This window comes from Tetrahymena thermophila (assembly GCF_000189635.1).
Source record: "Tetrahymena thermophila SB210 genomic scaffold scf_8254638, whole genome shotgun sequence".
NCBI lineage: Eukaryota > Ciliophora > Oligohymenophorea > Hymenostomatida > Tetrahymenidae > Tetrahymena > Tetrahymena thermophila.
Window position 1 is genome coordinate 294,636 of NW_002476407.1, and position 21,555 is coordinate 316,190.

Consider the following 21,555-nt stretch of genomic DNA (forward strand, 5'->3'; position numbering starts at 1 on the left):
TAAAAATTGATAATTGCACACATATTTTATAAATATATGAATAGTTAATTTATATATATATATATATATATTAAATATTTTCTTTTTAACTTTAGAAGAATTTCCATTTATGTATCTTTTCTTTCTTATCTGATTTTACTTATATTTGCTGAATCAAACAAATAAGAAGTTTTAATGTTTTTCTTTTTGTTGATATCGGGGCCTAATAACATATAATATTAATTTTTTTTTCACAATTATATAGCTAACTTTTCACTTAATTCGCATTTTTGCTTTTTTAATTTTTAAAAATATCAGTGAACCAAATACATAAGAAATTTTTGTTACGTGTTTTGATTAAGCAATAACTAAATCTGTTAAAAAAAATATTAAATTTAAAAGCAATATTGATAGAAACCATAATATATTTTACTTTATTTATAAAAACAGGTTTGGAATTATCTAAAAGATATATTGTTTATTGATATTGAGTTGGATTAAATAAATTTTCATTAATATCTTTAATTATTTCTTTATGAGGATATTTTGTCTACTATTGAATCCAGTTTACAAGATCTCTGCATTTAAAAGTGGATTTCTAAATTCTGTTGAATTTTTTTCAAATTTGTGCCATTTAAAATATATCTTTTGGAGTAATAATATTTTATTTACTACTTTATTAATATATTAAAGCTAATTTTTTATTAATTTGCTTTAATTTATGCTACAAATAGATAAAATAGTAAAATATACCACATATTAGGTGTAAATGATCTTCAAATGTTGAAATTTAAAATAAAATTAAATACTATTTTATAAACTTTGAAAATTTTTATTTGATTTTAATGTTATTTAGAATCTAATTTAATTGATAAAGATTATATGGTTTGATTTATTTCATATGATTAATTTACATATAAAATCTAATTATTAATAGATAACTAAATAAATGATTCCTAAAAAGTTTCTAAATCATCATATGTTTATCAAATATAGATAATTTAAAAGTTTTTGATATTTCTTGATTTAAATTAATTGTTTTATTTATGAAAAAAGCTAATATATTTTATATGAAATCACAATAGTCAAAATTTTTAATTTTTGTGAATAAATTTACTTTATTTAATGTCTTTTATAAATAAATTCTAACCAATTAAATTGAAAAATAATTTTACTTGTTTAAAGTAATAGACAAATCCTAATTAATTTTCAAAAAAGTAATGTTTATTAATTTTAATTTTAATACTGATTGTATTAATTACTATAAATAATGAGTATATATACACACACACCAAAATTTTTTCTTATTTAAGCTATTTTATAAATAATAAACCAATTTAAATATTTTTTTCTAAATTAATTTAGTTATTTTGAATTAAATATTTTAGATCTATCTATCTATTTTCTTTGTTTGTTTTTTTTATTGCTAATCTCACTAATTGCTTTCATCTTAATCTTCCTCTTCTTCATCGTTTTCATCATTTTCTTCTTCTTCTTCTTATTCAGCATATTAAGCCTCTTCTCCTGATAAGTTGGAATTTTCATCTTAATTATGTTCGTTATCATTTTCTTCATCATAGTTATCTTAATTATCATCTATTTTTTAGTTATCATTTACCTCTTCTTAATTTTCATCATCTTAATATTCCTACTGATTACTTTCAAAGTCTTCTTATTTATTCTAGTAATTATCTTCTTCTGATTTATTAAATTATTCCCCATCTTCGTTGTTATTTTATTAATTTTCTTCACTTGATGAACTGATACCTTAATTTTAAATTTAGGATTGCTTGTATTTTATATTTTAATTTTAATCATTAAAATCGTCATCTTCATTCTCGAATTTTTCTCTAAATTTTGCTGTTTAAGAGTCACTTTGTTTCATATATCCATTCTAAGATGATCTTTTTACATCGTGTTAATCATCATCTGGTTCTTCTTCTGAATAAACTTCTTGCTGCTAGTCAATTATAGTAGCATTTTACCTCTATTAATAAGACTAAGGTACAGCTTAAGGAGATATATTCTGATTTTAATCTGAAGTTTATGAACCTTTTCTTGAAGCCCCTTCTTTTACTGGGTTGTTTTAAACCTACTGATCTTTTTACTTAAGAGATCCCTTTTTTTCTCCAATAAAATATTTTGGCTAGTCATCTTATAATCTATATGAATTTATATTTTAAGCTAAGTCTTGGTCATCTGTTTTTAAAATATTTATAAAAATAATTAGTTTATTTGATTAAATAAAATAAATTTAATATTATTTTATATTACCTTAATTTCCAAAAGTGTTTACACTTTATTCTACTGGATTATTATTCATAAACTAAGGGCTTGCAACATTTTAAATTTCATCTTCAATTGCTCCTTTTCCTGGACTTTAGCTTTCGATATTTTTACTTACAGTCAATTACGATCCTATCAAAGGATTAGATCCTGTTGAACCAGCTTTTAATTAATGTCTATTTGATGAATTGCTAGTATTGCCAATAGGATTTTAAATATTATTTGCAGTATTACTATGCCCACTGCTGCTACCTTTAACCCATGAATGAACCAAATTTTCATTGTTTGACTATAATATGTTATTGTTGCTGCTATTATTGTCTGTATTTTGACTATTATTATTTATTTAATATTAGTTAGGCATTCCTTGGTTGATTCCTTGAGCTTAATTTTAAATGTATATGCTATTAGAACCTATTATTTATGATTATTTTTAATCATATCCAGGAGGAGAGAAATTATTCATTTATGGGCTCATAGAATAAAGTTAACCTTAATTAATGTTACCTGTTTCACCAAACAATTTTGATTACTTTCCATCTCTGTTTTAAGATGTTAAAATAGTATTACTAGTGTTCAAGTATGGATTATAATTATTCATAGCTAATGCTTGTATGTTATTACTAGTAAACAAATTCTGATCACTGTTAAGATGCTTTATTAAGGGTGATGAAAGGAAGCTATTGGCAAATTCTACAGGATTTTAATGAGTCTATTGCAGTTAATTATTTTATGATTATCTAAAGTTTTGTGAAGCCTAAGGATTGCTGTTATAGGTATTATATTAGGATTATGGGTATGAGCCTTAATTTTAATGAGTACCTGATTATTGAGGTGTATGATTGAATTGAGTTGACCCTTAAATATATGGATTTAATTAATTGAAATTTCTGTTTTTTTTTTCTAACGATTAATATAGACTTTCTCCAAAATTGTTATTATTATAAGATTTCTGATATTATTCTAAATTAGACTAAGGTTACGGATGTTGATATTATTATTACTATTATTGTAAGCTGATTTAAGAAGAAATTAAATTAGGATTTAGTTATTAATTCTATTGCATCATATGCATTAAATACTAAGGATCTTATGTTCCATTTGGTGAAATTTAATTTTAAAAATTGAATCCTTGTTATCTTTACTGCTACATTTGCACAACTGGCGACTTTTGATTCTATTAAAATTCATTAAAATCATTAGATTAAGTTTAACGAGAATCAACAGATAAGTATTAAACTAACTCATTAGGATATGTCTCTGTACTTCCATGATGCCTTACTTAATGACTTTAGACTTAAGTGGGATCAATATCATAATTTATTGCATACTATCCAGAAATTTACTAATATTAATGATTTTATTGTTGTAATGGCAGCTGTTATTGCTACAATGGTATTTGCTACTATATTTATTATATTTGTTCCTGTTAATAAAGCTAATTTTGTTATAAAATATTTGGGTCACGATTAAAATTTTGTTGCTAATTTTTAATTTAGTTTTAACCTTAAAATTGCTATTATTATTATTAATCTTAATATTAGTTATATTCATTTTAATCTTCATATTAATATCCTTAATCTTAGGCATCCTACTAATCAAATTAATCAAAAACTCCTGCTCTTCCTTCTTCTTTACTGTGTCTGTATTATTCCTTATGTTTTTGGATTTCATCTTTTATCTTTGAAGTAACATTCTTCAAGCTTTTTGGAAGAGTATGAACTTTATTTTCTTCTTTAGAGCGATAAGCAACGCTTTGATAATAGTCTTTTTATCTTTGATGAGGATTAACTTTAGTAGCCTTTTGTTAATTTAAGTTCTATTAATTTGGACTAATTTTATTCTTAGAGTCACTACTGTTATTGCCTTTTGCTTGCCATATTGCTGTACCTTATTATTAATCTTTAGGACTTGTTAAAATTTTCATTTTAAAAAAAGACTAAATTACTTTTTTATTATGGATTTAATTGCTATCTTGGAATCGATGCTTGTTACTGGCCTAATGATTAATTGTTAGAGCCTTAAAATTACAGATGATTGAATGCATCGCTACTAAATAATTTTTACTGAACTATTAATAAATCCCTATTAGATTAATTTTATGAAGAAGGAGACCTAAAATCATTAGGATTATTTAGTTTTTTTAGTGCTTTTTTACTGTTTGTTACTCCACTTGGCTTATAGTTTGAGGATTTACCATAAGAACCCCCATAGTTATTTCCTTGCTAAACATCTCTTTGCAAGATCTACTTAATTTAATTATCATCTAAATGAGGTGGTTTTTATCTATGATGCTAAGGAGATCTGCTTTTAAGAACTTATTTGATATCTGGAGGTGGTGATTAAGTTATCTGTTAAAATAAAATTTATTTATTTATTTACGTTTTCAAAAACCAATAAAAATCTGAATATTTACTTTTTGTGCTATTTGATTTTTAGAAGAAGGAGATTAATATCTTTGCTTACTACTTCTTAACTACTTTGTTGGTTATCTTACTTGCTAATTGTAATAGTTATCTAGCTCAACATCATCTCTCCTGTTTTAATTGGTATTGTCATAATAGTTATCTTCGTAACAATCACTTTAATTTCTATAATATATGTAAATAAAATAATTTATTATAAATTAGACCATTAAACTCTAAATTAGTATTCAGAACTTATTTTATTTATATTTATTTAATACCTTTTGGAGTTTTCAATACTGATTTTATTGTTTAGCTACTCTAACTTTTCTTTTAAATATTTTATTTCGTGCTACAATTCTAATTATTCGTAAGATGATTTGACAGATTTATTAATTCCATGTTAAGGAGACAAATAGTTTTGATACACTCCTTACTTAGGACCTAAATGAGCTTGATTTTCAGATGAAGATGCTCTATTTAATATTTTAAAAATAAAATTCGTTTTAGAAACCTTTTTGTAGCAAATTTAAACAAGTTTATTACATGTTTTAAAAATTATTTTGAATATTTCTCAAATTTGTTGATGGAAAAGGCTAATTCAGTAATTCTAAAGGATCTTCTAAAATCTCAATAGGTTCATTTCTATAATTTTAACTTTAAAAATCATCAATTGATTATGGAATGCGCTAATTTTAATTGGGTTGGCTTTGCTTATCTCTAGCTTTACTTTCAGCTGCTTTCTCTAATAAAATAAGAAATTATGATAATTTATGATAGAAAATGATGAGTAAAACTTTAAATAAATATAAATCTATTTTGATAAGTTTTATTATTGTTGTGAAATTAATTTTATTTACTTGCTTATTTCTTTGCTTCATCACTAAATAATTTACTGAATGTTCCATTCTTTTGCGCCTAAGACCAAACTGCTTGAGGTAGAGTATCTAATACATTATTTAATCCTATAACTGAAAGATACTTGATTAAGTTGTATTGCTCTGACTTATTGTAGTAGTTCAGTATATCAGCTAAAAGAGGTACTTTTTGCTTATAGAATTCAACTAATTCCATGCTTTTATGTTATAAAAAATACTATCACTATTTATGAGCTGACTGACTAAGTATGAGTTTATGAATGTATGTCTGTCTTTATATTCCTTTTTAATTTGATATTACAAGTCCCAATAATAAAGGATTATTTAATATCTTATATATAACTTTATTTTTTTTGAAAATTACAAACTTAACTATGAATTAAGTTTTTATTTCTTTATTGTTAATCTTTTTGTTATAATAAAAAACAGATCAAATAATCTTTATTTAGCAAATCATTGTTAATTCTTCATGAATTGTTTTTTTCAAAAATATAAATTTCTAATTTATGAAATTAAATCACTCACTTCATGCTTTAAAGATTCTTTTCCAGCTAAATTAGATTCAAAACATATCTCTTTGTTTTAAATAAAAATAAATGATAATTTTAAAACAAATACAATCTCACTCACTCATTCACTAAATCACTCAATCACACACAATTTATTAATGCATAATTAATTAATTTAAATTACTATAATAAATTTTTAATATTTTATTTATTTAAATTTCTAAAGTTAAAATTTAAAAATAATTTTATTATTAATTATTTATATTTCCCTTTAAAAAAATATTTTAAATTTATATTTATATGTTGGAATTCTTTCTTTTTAATTATTAAAATATTTTGCTGATAACTTTAATCAATTCATTAACTTTATATATTAAAATGTACCATATAATTTATTAAAAGACATTAAGACATATTTACTAAAACTATTTATTTGATTGCAATTAAATTTAAAATTGTTTTAATTTTAAATAATATGAAAATAGAGCTCTATTTTCAGGATTTACATTGATTGAAACTTAATTCAATTAACTTCTATTAACATAAATTTATTATATGACTACCTCAATAAAAGCATATTTTTTTACTATATAATTTAACATTAGTGATGATAAAACTTTGATAAAGAAATTAAAAGTTTGAGATAAAGTTATGTATGCAATAACAAAATAATTAACTTAATTTTTAGAGTATTTAGATTTAAAATGATTATTGTATATTTATTGATTTATATTTGATAAATTTATATTTAGTAAAGAAAAATGAGAGTAACTAGCATATTTCATTATTCTGCAGTTTCTACAATGCTCATGAATACATCTTCTAAACTAGATTATGAAATACCCCAATCTATCAAGTTATAAAAAAAATTTAGTTTAAACCAAAATTAAAAAATATTTTACCTGATATTTTTAAACGAGTCTTTTCTTTCTCAAGCAAATCAAAAATTTGAGAGACCTTAAGATTATCATTTGGAATCTAGATTTTTACAATTAAATTAATTAACAAATTAGATAAAATATTTTTACCTAGAAAATAAAGTTCATATTGAAAGATGGCTTCTTTTCATTCTTTGGTATAATTTGATCTATGTATTTGAATAGATTGTCTTTAATCTCCTCTCTTTTAAATTAAAAAAAATTATTAATATTTTAATTATTTAAATTTATTATTTATATATATTAATTACTATGTTCCACTATCTGATTGATGGCTTTCTTCATCAAATGCTGATCTATCTTGTTACTTCTTTTTCTCACAATTGATATAAAGGTGATAACCTTTACCGTAATTCTTCTTTAAAGTTACTGATTACCCAATACATCTCAAAGATCCATTAGTTATGATACCTATTCTGCTGCATAAAACATCAGCTTCTTCCATCTAATTGAATTTTAGTTAACAATTTAATAACACATATATTGTAAAATAATATAATTACAGAGTGTGTTGTCAAAACCATAGCTCTTTTTCCTCTGCACTCACTTAAAATATCCCAAAGCTTTCTACGATTCTTAGGATCAAGACCGGTTGAAGGTTCATCTAAAAAGATGATGCTAGGGTCACCAACTAATGATATAGCTACTGAAAGTCTTCTCTTCATACCTCCAGATAATTCTGCAGTTTTATAGCTAGCCTTTTATTCAAGATATACCTCTTTCATAGCTCTTTCTACTTTAGCCTTTTCTTCTGATGGAGCAACACCCTTAAGTCTAGCATAAAAAAGTAAATGTTCTTCAACTGTTAAATCTGGCCATAATAAATCAAACTATGGACACACACCCATATTCAAGTGAACCATTTCTATATTATTAACTATATCATATCCAGCAATCCAGGCGTTACCTTTGGTTGGAGCATAAACACCTGTAATCATAGAAATAAGAGTTGTTTTACCAGCACCATTAGGTCCGAGTAAACCAAAAATTTCACCCTTTTTTACATGAAGAGATAAATTTTTCACAGCTACATGCTCAGGTCTACCTCCAACAGGCTTGTAAACTTTTCTTAAATCACGAATGACAAGTGGATACTAGCTATGGTCTTCAATGTTACGGACAAATTCTCTTTCTTATTTTGAATCTTCATCTTCCTAAAGCCCCTCATAATTTTAGTTAACCATACTAGAGTCAAAATCATTACCTTTATTTCTTTTTCTTAACTTTCTCAAGCAAAATAACCAATGTTGCTAAGTACCAAATTCTTAGGGGATAACTTCATGAAGATAAACACCTTATATGAAAAAATAAATAAAATAAATCTTTGAATTAATTAGTAATTATCTTCATACCTAAAAGAGTGAAAACTACAAATCCGACATACAAGAAAATAATACAATCTTTAATTTCATCAGTAATGCTATCCCAACGACGGAAACACTAGCCATTAGAGCAAGCAAAAGAGAAGATGTACATTAAACGTGAAAATCCTAGAGGAGGGTAAAGTCTCATAGTAAATGGTAATTAATAGGGATCAGGATATACAGCTGCATTTATTGTGACTGCAATTAAACTGGTCCATATAGAAAGTAAATAACCAATAATTGTGGCTGATCTAGCCTTAGAGAGGAAAACTTAAAAGAAAAATGAAAGAGCAATTTAACTCAAACCCCATCCAAAGAAGCAAACAAACTATTTATTTTATTGAAATATTTATTTAATCAGTACATATTTAAAATAATTTTCTAATTACCAATAAACTGAGAGAAGTCTCAGTGAAAAAGGAAAGGCCTAAAATAAAGTAGCCAAAGAGATAAAATAGAGTGTAAGTCAATAATGTCAAGGTCAAAGAAAAGAGAAAAGTCATTAACCAATAATCTTTCATTCTCATACCATTCATCTTCATCATTTCAAGTAACTTTTCTTCTTTTTCAAGAACAATTACATACATAAATATAGGTAAAAGCAAAGAAAGAGCAAGAGGATACAGTGAAGCACCTGTAATACTGATAATACGCATAATGAAGGCTTTATCTTCTCCTACTAAAGGCATATATTATATACCTGATACTAGCCATACGTTTTCGTTAAATGTTTACAAATAAGCTCTGCTTATTAAATCAATTAAACTAATTTAGCCCTCAGCAACTCTTAATTCACTTACAGGCTATTCCATATTTTCTAATTTGAATCTAATTAAATAAAATTATTAATTAGGATATTTTTAGAATGAATATATTCAAATTAGTTTTTAAGATATATTGAATGCATTTTTTTTTATTTTTCAAAATTTTTTGTATTATTTTTAGCTAAAAATTAAATGATTTTCTCGATTTAAGTAAATTCTATTCAAATAGTGTTTTTATATATCAATAATCCAAATTCATTTCTAATTTTTCCAATAAAAATTACCTATATTTAGTAATACCATTATTTCTATGGTATTCAGGGATACGAAGATCATTAATTTATACTTTGTAGACAAGTTTTTCTTTAGAAGCTTCCTAAAATTATACAGCACCATCTGGAATGATATCGAGACCTATTTATTGATAAACAAAAATTGAAATAAATCTAAAATTTTTTTATGTTTTGCTTACTGTTTAAATCAATTCCTCTTTAGTAAGGAACTTCATTAAGAATTTGAAGTGATTCGTAAATTTCTTCATTAATAGAGGTGTTTTCCTTTTTGATATTAAATATTATATTAACAATTAATTGATATGTGTTATCCTCAAATTGCAAAGGAAATATAAAAATCTTTTTTTAAATTTACAGGTGGCATCTTGAAAAAGGGAACATTTCTTGAAACTGTTTTTTCATTATATTTTGGCTCGAATTAGCATTTGTTTTTATTTTAGAAAATATTTTTTAGCAGTCCTTGAGGTTATTCTTCATCAACACCATTATTATATCCCACAAATGAACGTGTTGAATCAGTAGCATTTTTTTCAAAGTCATAAGCATACCATTCTAAGCAGGTTGAATTATCAATGAAAGGGTACCACGAATACATACCTGGCACATTAAATATGAATGGATAATCTAATGAAAAAGTTGTTCCAAACTGATTTTCTGCTAGCTTCTTGATCAAAAATACGAAAATTAAGCAAATGAGTGGAGTAAAGATCTATTTATAAAATTAATTGACATTATAATAAAAAATGAGTAAGATTTGCTTTAAAATATATTAATAAATAATTTCTCCTTACCTAACATAAGTTAGTGCCTATTTATTTAGATTAGAGAGCAATGCTTTTGTAAAAGAGTGCCCTAAATTGGTAAGCTGTCTTCTTTTTTAAGCGGACAGATTCATCAACAATCGATTCTCTTTATTGTTAGGATTGATGATGTTAAGAATTTATAGTTTGCCTATTAATATTCAAATCTTCGGTATGAATTTCTTCACCCTCAAACTTGTTGTATGCCTACTAATTCATAGTCTAAGCTCCTTGATAGATTCAATAAAAATAATGTAAAATATGGATTTTTGACTTAAACTATTTTTTTATCAAAATTTATTATTTATAATTATATTTTTTGCTTTTGATTTTGATAAAAATAAAGGTTTCCGAAGTAAATATATTATTAACATATCAAATAGCTAAATTAATTAATTAAATCTTAAAAAATACAAACCACTACATCAAAATTAGGTGTGAGATTTAGTAATCTGATATATTAATTTCGTATAAATAGTATCAAAAATTAATACAATTAGTTGATAGTAAAAGAAATCTATGTAAATATTATATCTCAAATAATAGTCATTAGAAGATAAAGAATAAGTGTAAATAAATTGATTAATCAACTAAATTTTGCTTTTTAATATTACACTAATATCTCCTATGTAAAATAAATCTCTATATACTCAAAAAAAATGTGTAAAGCAAATTCATAGAGTGAAAGTTATTTGGTTTGTAATGAATAAATTTAAAATTTGAAACAAATTTGGATGTTTTTGGCAATAAAGATAAGATATTAATTTTGAAAATAAGTTATCAGCAACCTAATAAGGAAATCTTGTTTCACTAATTAGAAAAGGCCAATATTAAATAATTTTGATGAGTAATATTTCATAGATCAATTTTTGGATTTAATTTATATCTTAAATTTATTTAACAATAATTTGATAAGCTAATTAATTTACTGAAATAATTAAAACTATTTTTAATACTAAAATTTATCTAGATTTCACAAATAAAATTTTATTATCTGTCAAATCCATATATAAAAAATATTTAAGTACTTTTGATCAAATTTTTATTTTTTTGGAAAAAATTTTAATAAATAAGCTACTTAAGGAAGCTAATTTTAACCATACGAGGAGGTGTTTTTAATATGTAAATTAATTTAATTTTTAACTTGTATTTTTATTTATTAAAAAAGAAAAATAAAATTATAGATTTCATAACAATAAAATTACTTTTCTCAAATTAAATTTGCTAAATTAATAAATATTTAATTAATTAAAAAAATATAAGTCTATTTCAAAAATAATGAAATTAATTTTTGTTCAATTTAAAGTTCCAATTTACAATTTTTGAAATGAATGAATTCATGTAAAGAATTTTATGAGTCTTCAAAAATCCGATGAAAATTTAAACTTAGTAATAGAAAAATATAAAATCTAAGATAATATGAGGAATTGGCATTTAAATAGTTTAATTCAATAATTATAATACAAACGGAGACTCTTAAAGCAATTAAATAAAGGGAAATTCTTTCTTGATTAGTTATGCAAATTAATTATTAGTTTTGATGTTGCGCAAACAAATAATCTGCTGATGCTTTTTTGTTAGGTTTGTTTTTTTTCGATTGATTTCCTCTTACTTTCTCATGTTAAATAAGCTAGAAAATTAAAAACTTAATCATCATTATAATAATAATTATTATTATACCAGATTAATTAATAAGAAATATTAAAATAGTAAATGAGATTCAATCTATTTATAACACTTGTTATTGCAGGATTAGCAATAACTCAAGCTTAAAATATGAGAGGTTTTTATGAAAATCAAACAGCAACTTAAGACGCAACTTTCAATACTACCCACGTTAATGTAATACACTTTTGCCAAATATTAATTCACTGAAAATTTTAAAAATTAAAATGATTATTTTAATGATATTTATTAAAAAAAGCTGAATGACTTCATTGGCAATTCAACAAAGGGCGCCTTCAATAACACATTAAACTAGACAGCCTATACAAATAGCACAACCATTTCATTTAATTTCACTGAGACTAGAAATTCAACAAACAAACAAAATAGTACCTCTGGTTTTAATTACTACTCTAATCAAACATAAAATTATACCAATTATAATTACACATAACCTACAAATAGTAGTTTTGGTTATGTTAACACTTCGTCCTCATCATACAATTATACAACTGGTTGGAATTATCCTAATACTACTAATTCTAGCTCTTAATACTACAATAGTTCCTCTCATTACAATAATTCCTCTTATTACAATAGAACCTAATAAGGAAAAGTCAATAACTCACTATCATAATAACCCTAATAGTATGGAAATTATACTTACAAACCCTATAATGTAAAATATTTTTTTTTAAATATATATTTATATTGACATAATTTATTTATCCAAATTTAGAATAGAACAAATTACACCTCATCAAGTTATTCCAATAGTACCACTGAAAATGACTATGGAAATACAGGACCTCACTATACAGAGTATTCTTCTACTCATACTGTTGAATATCATTATGATTTCAATGATTAATTTATGGGATATTATTTAATTGGAGGAATATTTAAATTAATAATTGCTGTTGCATTCTTTTATGTGATCACAAAGTGGTGGAAAAACAGATAAGAAAGATTGAACTACTTGCGTTAATCTCAAATTCCTTTAACCCACCAACAAATTCCTTAAAACTATTACCAAGTTTAAAACCCCTAATTTTAACATCATCAAATACCATATTAACACTAATAATGGTAAGCACATTAATAAGCTTACTTGAATTAAAGTAATAATATGGTTGCCTAAGCCTAACCTTAATTCATAAATAATCCTCTCCCATAAATCCAACAAGTTCAACCTATATAAGTAAATCAGTATTCCTCATTAGAAATCTAATAAGGATAAAGATAAGCTTATCCTTCTCTTAGGCCTTAAAACTGAGCTTATTAAGTAAGAAGAAGTAATCTCAACTAATATATTTAGGGACCTAAATCATGGTTAAAATATTTTATAATTAATAAATTTGATAATTATAATAAAATACTAAAGTAAGTTACAAACTATTTATCATTTGTTTAGTGCAATTATCATCTTAAATAATAATAATACTCATTTTATTAAAATTCATTTTTACAAAATTATTTAAAAATCTCAATCTTATTGATAATGAAAGATAAGTAAATATATGTATGTATGAAATAATCAATACGATTTTACTATTATAATTGAATAAAATTGATGAATCAAAAAATTTTAATTTAATTGTAAAATGGAATAAATAAATAAGCAAACAAACAATTACATATTTTTGGATATAAAATAATGATTAACCATTTATTTTTGATATGTGAATACAAATATTCGTTTAAAATATGCAAAATTTCTGTTTGGTTGATTTAAGTTATCATTAATTTACCATTCAAAGAAATTCTTTCTTAACTTAATAAATTTATTTATGACAAGATTAATATCAAAGTAAGTAAACAGATAAATCAAAATATTTTAGGAAAATATATCAAAATAAAGCAAGCAAAACAGAAGCTGATTTATTTAGGAAATGGCGAGTAGTAACGTAAGTTAATATAACACGGTTAAAACATAAACGGGATTTAGACTTTAAAGTGCTCAAAATTATAAGAAAGAATTTTCAAGGCTAAATGATTCTTTTAATGAATTAAAAGATAAAATATAAGATGCTTAGGGAACAAAATTTACATTTTATAGATTAAATAAATAAAAGAATGAATAAAAGTAGCAGAGGTGTAACATATAAATGAGCAGAGAATGTGGTACTGTTTCAAAAAGAAACTAATCAGCTAATTATTATGACCCATCATCAATAAGTAAAACCGGAGAAGACATACAGGTATCAAGAAATGAAATTTTTATTAAAGACTTGAGCGAAAGTGGATAAAGAAGTAAGCGAATAACATCCTTAAATAGAGGAGGGATGTAGTCATCAATGTAATAACTTAGTCTCATAGATTAGATTTAATTTTTGTAAAAGTATTTTAATTTTTTTAAAAATAGAGCGGGCAATAAATCAGGAGATTGTTAATATTGCTGTGGTTAGGTTATTCAGTCTAAATCAGGTCTGCCTATAAAGAGTTTTAATACATTTCTCAATGCAAAAAAGCAAATTAATGATAATAATAGTGCTGTCTTCACTCAAAAAGGTTGTACATGTAATAATAATGATAAGTAGAGGTCAATAATTTCTCCCTACAATCCTTAACTAGAGTAATTAATTAATTGCATATGCTTTTAAATCAAAATTTACATTTTATAATTTGAATTAAGAAATATTAAATAACCAACTTAAGTTAGAATACTAAAAAGGTCTTAGTAATTTTTTAGGTTTCCAAAATGATTTTTGCAGTATTAAAATTGAATTTTATTAAAAAATAATTAATTGTTTGTTTAAAAATATTTGAAGATATTTAAATGATTTATTTTATATTTAAAATAAATAATTTAGCGATTCAATAAACATGGGTTACAACAGTTAGAATATTTCGATGAATTTAATGAACAATGGAAATTTTACTAATAGCAGTTTGAATAATATGAAAGTTAAAGTGAGCTCCAAAGCAGTTGTTAATTCGCTATTGAGCATATCTGCTAAGGCAAGGTCACTTAGCATGAATAACAACTATGCTAATAACGCTGGATCAAATTAACGAGTGTAAAAAACTAATCCAACAACAACTGGATGGAATATCCATATAGATAATCATGACAAAACTTTGCTGAGTGCTTTAGATCCAGATGAAATAGAAAAAATTAAAAATTCTGCAGAGTTGATACACACCTTATCTATTGACACAATTTTAGATTTATATACTGCAAAATGCCAAGATAATTAGATTGAATACATTCCTGAATAGGCTATGAATTTCATAATTAAATTTAAAAAGACTTCTAAAAAGAGATAGCTCAAATTGTAAGATTTATCATTAGGATCTAAATCTGCTTACTTAATATCAGAAATTTTAAAAGAAAGTGATCATTTTTGTAGATTATATTTAGATAAAAACTAAGTAGGAAATTAAGGTGCCTACTTTTTAAGCGAAATGCTATAAGTCAATTCTTCTCTAATACATTTAGATGTGAGTGGAAATAACATAGGTCCTGAAGGATTTGAGGTACTTTTTAGGAGCTTAATTTATAATTGTACACTAATATCTTTAGATGTAGCAAGCAAAGACGGGTTAAATCGCAACAGGATAGGATAAATAGGAGCTGATTAATTAGAGAAATTACTGAGATTTAACTCATCTATATAATTTTTAAATTTATGTGGTACTTCCATTAATAATGATTAATTAAAGCTAATTATGAAAGGACTAAACGATGGGAAGTCACTTACTATGATCGATATCTCTTAAAATGATTTAGATTCTAATGCAGCTGAAATAATAGTCTCTAATATACAAAATTCAAATATTACAGAATTATACATGTCTAGTAATTAAATTGGAGACGTAGGGCTTAGCTATTTCTAAGATGTAGGCTTACATTCTAAATTATATCCTTTAGAAACCCTTGATTTATCTCAAAATAAAATTACTACAAGAGGATTAGCAGGATTCTTTTAATCTATGCACAAAAACTAAAATTTACACAAACTTATATTAAATGATAACAATTTTTAAGGTATTTAAATGAATAAAATTGCTGAATTTCTTCATGAAAATACAGGAATTCAGCATTTATCATTTGAGAGGTGTGAAATTTAGCCAGAGGGAGTTAGCAGTATTGCATATGGATTAGAAAAAAATAAAAATTTAACCTATTTAAATTTGAAAGAGAATAAAGTAAGAAACTAAGGAGCTAAGAGCTTGGCAGAAGCTTTAAGTCATAAATCGCACTTATAAGTAATTATTTTTAAACTTTTAAATTAGATTAAATATATTTTTGAAAAGGTATTGGATTTGAGCTTATGTAAAATAGAAGATGAAGGAGGAATGGCATTAGCAGCAGCTCTGACAAAGTCATCATTGTATTCTCTAAACTTGAGAGAGAACAGTTTGCATGATTGCGTTGGTGCACTCATATGCAGTAGCTTAGAGAAAAATACATATATTAGGAAGATTAATGTAGAAAGAAACCCAATTAATTACTCATACTAAGAAAAAATAAAAAAATCATTATAATATAATTAAAGTCTTTTTGAGTCTAAAAAAATCCCTATGTTCACAGATATCTTAAATAATATGAAGGGAAAGCAAAAAGAAAATGAGGACTTAGATGAATAATAAGTAATGAAAGGATAGTAATATGATTTTCTTTAATCATAAGTTGATAATTTAAAATAAAAACTATAAAAACTCCTTCATGAGGAGGAAGCTAAGATGATTCAGGTAGAAGCAATCAAAAAAGAAGTTTAGGCAGAGTTTGATTAATATGAAAAAGCTATTTTGAACCAAAAGAAAGAATAAAATTAATGGCATTAATAATATTAAGAAAATGTTGAAGATGTAGAAAGAAAAATAAAATAATAAAATTCAGATAAAACAAAGATTTTACAAGAAATAGCTGCTCGTAAATAGTATATTGAAAAAAAGAAAGAAGAGCTCCTCACTTAAAAATTAAACTAGCAATCAAAGTTAAGAGAGGCTGAAACTCAAACTAAACAAATAGCAGTAATTACCTCACAAATATAAGCAAAAATAGATGATAAAAAATAGTAAATTCTATAAAAATAATAAGAAATATAAGCATTAGAATAATTGGAATAATTAGAATAGGAGCAACCCAAAGAAAAACGTTCTTAACAAGGATTAAGAGAAATAAGCACAAAAAAAAATAAAAAATGATATAAAAATTGTTAAACTACAAATATGTTAAAATTATTTCAATAAAATAAAATATTTGATGATTGTGACTAATTAAGCTATTTCACAAAAAATAAAAAACACGTATCTAAATAAATTAATGATATTAAAATTTCATTCTTTATTATGATAATTTATGAATGAATAATTAAAAATAAAAGTTAGCTTTAAATTGTAACATAAATAACTATTTTAATTAAAATTTTTAAAATGATATTAAATTATAATTTATTTTACTATATATTTGATCTTTATATTATAAAATCATCTTTTTATGTCTATATTCAAACTCTTAAATATTAATTTTTTAATTGAAAGATATTCTTAATCAATATCTCATATCTTTTTAGTATAATGAGAATAATTCCAAAAAAGATTTTATATTTTTATTTCAGTAAATAATTCTTTTTATAAAAAAATACTTTTTCAAGCAGAATCAATAAAAATTTTAATTTATTAGAAATCCAAATTCATATTTGTAAAAAAATAATATTTTATGCAATTAGAATAACGAAGGACGCTGTTTAAATGTTAAAATTATAAAATTTATCTTTATTAGAAGATTATTTTAATTTTATTGGTTAGCATGGGTTTTCTAAAAATATTTGTTTATTTTAATTAAAGTGGGTAAAATTGTCTTTGGTTTACTAATGGTTGCAAGTTAATGAAAAAGATAAGCTTAAAAAATAGGTTTAACAATAGCTTATACAAAATTGAATTTAGTTGAAAGTCAAGTAAAATAAGCCATATAAAATTTGTTTATAGTGAAAAGCTGTAAATAGTTAGTGAGTGATTTTGAAAATATTTAATTAACTAAATCAATTTTACAAATTAAACCTATTAATTGAGAATATAAAAAAATCTAATTCAATTAATTAATTCAATCATTTATAAGAACATATATAATAGTTGTTTTAACGAAAACAACCTTTATCCTGTAAATCCTAAGCAGTTATAAAACATAGCTTATATCCTTTAAACTTTATTTAGCTTTTTATGAAAAAGAGTATCCCTCCATCATAAAACTAGCAAATAGAACAATCTAAAGCCAATTTAGGAATAGAAAACTAGTAACCTTCTCATACAATAACTAGCAATACAAATAAAAATTAAATTCATTTTGCTGCAAAATCTCAATTTAAAAGATCTTTTACACCACCACCTTTTTAGACACCTCTAGAAAACTAAAATTTAAAGGAACGAAATAAGGCACAGTAAGATAACTAAAGAAATTTTAATAATACTGCCAATAATAATAACAGCTCTTCTTTTATCCAGCAGACTATCATAATTAACTAACCAAATTTTAACATCAATTATATGCAAACTAAAAATAACTAGTATGTAAAAAATAATATTGACGCTAAGGGGAATTAAATTTAGATAAATACATAAAATATAAATGGTAATTAATACTATTAATATCTGAACTAAAGTAATACAAACACTAATCAATAGCAAACTTAAAATTTGTAGAGCTAATTAGTTAAATTAAATAACAATAATAACAATATGTCTTTTTTAAGATCTAAAACACCACTAACACCTTAATAAATCCAAATATATAACGAAATTCACTAACAGAAAAAATAATATTCTGATGGAAATAGCTTTCTTTTGCAATTTAATAATGAAGATAAAGTGCACTCCAAGCAAAATACTATCAATGATCATAAGAAAATATATCTAAATGGAACAAATTAAATTAATTCTAATTTTAATATTATCAATAACAGTAGTTTACATGAAAAATCTAGATCGCCAAAATAAAATGAGCTTGTTTTAGGCAACCAATAAACTAGTCTTACAACAGTGAATTAAAAAAACGATTATTCAAGAAGTGAATCCGCTTAAAAGTAGCGCATTATGATACCAAATCATATAAAACAAAATACTCAATAACCTATAAATGGAGTTATTTCGCAGCTTTACAAACATACTTCTAACGAATAAAAAAATGATTAAATGTTTAAAAGAATCGAAACAATAAAACAACAACCTCATGTAATTAATAATTTAGTTTCACCATCTAAAGTAAATAAATCTTAATTATATTACTTCATTTCAAAATCCTAAATTTAATCATATACTAAATATTCTAAGTTGAATCAGAAATATTTTAAATTTATTTTGAAAATGATTTAGATATTTTATCTTTAAAATTAGTTAATTAATTGAAGTATTTTCAAATAATACAATTTTTAATTAAAATTTAATTAGGAAAGAAGCTAATCAGTTAAATAAAGATGCCTAAATAGGCCTATTTCTCAGCAACAAAACTATGCTCCTTTTGGTAGATCATAAACCCCTAAACCTGAATTACCGACTATAACTGACTTTAAATTCTAAAAAAATCCTAAAATAGATACTTAACAATACATGAATTAAACTACTAACTTGATAAAGTAATCTAAGGGATAAAGATTTCATACTATTGGAGATTTCGATGATTAATTATATAATAAAAATAACAATTTAAATGCAGAAAAATAGACTTTAAAAGGAAACGGAAATACTGCAGCTGCAGCAATTTTAAGAAACCAAACCATAGATTTAGAAAATTCAGCTACTCAAAATTTATTAGCAAACCATCTTTCAAACATGTAAAATACAGTTGGAATTAAAAAACTGAGGCTTATTGATAATTTGATTGATAACCCAAAGAATAATAGCTAAAATTTACATCGGCTAAGTAGCTGCTATGATGTTAATTAAGCATAAGATACAATTTAAATAGGTTCTAAAGAACCTTAAAATGAAATCTAAAGACCAAATGTATATAATACTAGTTAAAACAAACATTTAATATTTAATAATAGCAATAATAAATACATCATTCAAATAAACTAAGAAAGATCTAAATCACCTTCAGATCTTTCTTAATAAAGTAATTATGTAACCTAAAATAAGTACTCACAGAATAAATCTATTTTAAGTAAATTATAAATTTATCATTTGAACTTTCAACTTGCAAAATAAAATATTTTACAATTAAATATATTTAGAAGAATGCTCTTCCACTTTAAAAAAGAGACCAATTTCTCCATAATCAATAAGCAATCAGATAAAAAAATCAGATTTTACTGCAAATCTTAAATAATTTTAGTAAACAATGTGCATACAGACCCCAAACACAACAAATCTACCAAATAATAGCAATACTAATAATAATAACAACAATAATGTATAATAACTCTTAAAAATATACGATGAAACAGGATTATTCAAACTACCAAACCCTCCGAAATCTAATTAAAAAAATACAAAATTTTAAAGGAGATATCATTCCAATTTAAGAGGACCTGATAATAGAATAAAAACTGAAATGAACGAGTCCTTAACGAATAGTATAAATATGTTGAACTTATGTAACGACCAAGAACACTAATAAGATCACTTTAACACAGAAAAAGAAGGAGTAAAAAAGGATATTGGAGATTAAACTTTAAAGGGATAAAAGAAAGAAAATGGCTTAGACAAGACTTTAGACAAAAGTTTTGAACTATACTTTTAGGAAGATAACAAAACTTAAAAATTTGTGAGAACAAACAAAGATATTTAAAGTAATTTAACATAGTAAATTAATTTTTAAACTAATTATTTTAATACTAAAAATAGATCTCCTTAAAAACGATTTCCGTAGGATAGGCTTAAAAGAAGAAAATATTAAAGCAAACAAAAACGAAAGCTACTTAAATACTAAAAATAACCAAACAAAAATTGATAAATAATCAAGAAAGCATAGTGCATCTCACTATATTTTTTCAACTTTATAAGAAAATTCTTAGAAGAATTAAATATTTTAAGACTTTTGCTATAATTTCGATATTTGAAATAAAAAAAGTATTAAAATGTAATTAAGACTATCAATTAAATATTAAAATCTCATAATCTTCAACCTCTTATTCTCTCAAACAAAGTTTTTATACAAAATTAATAAATTTATAACAAAACATTATTAATTGTAATATATTACCAATATAATATAACTTATTTTGTTTATTTGTTAAGCAATTAACTAACAAATTTTACTTTAAAAAATAAATCTTATCTTGACTTACTTTTTAACAAAAGTAAAATTGTTTGTAAATCAACACTTACTTATTCTTTAATATCGAAATAATGAATAAATTACTTTAAAAATAATATCAATCTTATTATAAAAATCATAAAAACAATTATAATAAATTATATAAAATAAATTAAGAAATTTATATATTTTTATAATTTGCTTATTAAAAAATAATAAAAATCTGTAAGAATTAAAAGTTATGAAAGTTATTTAAAAATATTTAATAAATAAATTTTTTATGAAATGAATATATTATGAAGTTAGATTATTTACTTAAAATAGCAGCACATTTTTATATAATTTTTAACAAGAAGATATATTTGAGGATTATAAATTTAATTATTTTGATTTATTAGAAAAAAAATTTGTACTTAGATAAATTATATTATTTGAATTTGAAATAATTATTTATTTTCTAAAAAATTAAATT

At 23.5% G+C, this 21,555-nt stretch overlaps 5 protein-coding genes across 5 annotated transcripts; 3 read left to right on the forward strand and 2 right to left on the reverse strand. All coding sequences in view use genetic code 6, as the record gives it.

Moving 5' to 3' along the window:
* Positions 1-1,411: 1,411 nt before the first annotated feature.
* TTHERM_00189090 (hypothetical protein) lies at positions 1,412-5,744 on the reverse strand (the record flags this gene model as incomplete). Its single annotated transcript, XM_001016585.2, has 7 exons — positions 1,412-2,178; positions 2,254-4,167; positions 4,214-4,616; positions 4,682-4,856; positions 4,952-5,146; positions 5,217-5,415; positions 5,531-5,744. The coding sequence occupies 7 exons, from the start codon at positions 5,742-5,744 to the stop codon at positions 1,412-1,414; spliced, it is 3,867 nt and encodes a 1,288-aa protein (XP_001016585.2).
* A 1,094-nt stretch (positions 5,745-6,838) lies between these two features.
* TTHERM_00189100 (transporter family ABC domain protein) lies at positions 6,839-10,435 on the reverse strand (the record flags this gene model as incomplete). Its single annotated transcript, XM_001016586.1, has 11 exons — positions 6,839-6,906; positions 6,960-7,035; positions 7,086-7,179; positions 7,247-7,440; positions 7,499-8,289; positions 8,348-8,687; positions 8,749-9,187; positions 9,408-9,537; positions 9,596-9,680; positions 9,772-10,125; positions 10,208-10,435. The coding sequence occupies 11 exons, from the start codon at positions 10,433-10,435 to the stop codon at positions 6,839-6,841; spliced, it is 2,799 nt and encodes a 932-aa protein (XP_001016586.1).
* A 1,452-nt stretch (positions 10,436-11,887) lies between these two features.
* Positions 11,888-13,157, forward strand: TTHERM_00189110 (transmembrane protein, putative; the record flags this gene model as incomplete). The annotated part of the gene is made up of 3 exons (XM_001016587.3): positions 11,888-12,058; positions 12,141-12,560; positions 12,621-13,157. Exons 1-3 carry the CDS (start codon positions 11,930-11,932, stop codon positions 13,155-13,157), a joined length of 1,086 nt encoding a protein of 361 aa, XP_001016587.1. The 5' UTR covers positions 11,888-11,929.
* A 616-nt stretch (positions 13,158-13,773) lies between these two features.
* Positions 13,774-17,035, forward strand: TTHERM_00189120 (hypothetical protein; the record flags this gene model as incomplete). Its single annotated transcript, XM_001016588.2, has 4 exons — positions 13,774-14,180; positions 14,247-14,456; positions 14,695-16,093; positions 16,142-17,035. The coding sequence occupies 4 exons, from the start codon at positions 13,774-13,776 to the stop codon at positions 17,033-17,035; spliced, it is 2,910 nt and encodes a 969-aa protein (XP_001016588.2).
* Positions 17,036-17,947: 912 nt separating this feature from the next.
* TTHERM_00189130 (hypothetical protein) lies at positions 17,948-20,886 on the forward strand (the record flags this gene model as incomplete). Its single annotated transcript, XM_001016589.2, has 4 exons — positions 17,948-19,087; positions 19,274-19,988; positions 20,059-20,616; positions 20,672-20,886. Exons 1-4 carry the CDS (start codon positions 18,050-18,052, stop codon positions 20,884-20,886), a joined length of 2,526 nt encoding a protein of 841 aa, XP_001016589.2. The 5' UTR covers positions 17,948-18,049.
* Between the last annotated feature and the right edge of the window lie 669 nt (positions 20,887-21,555).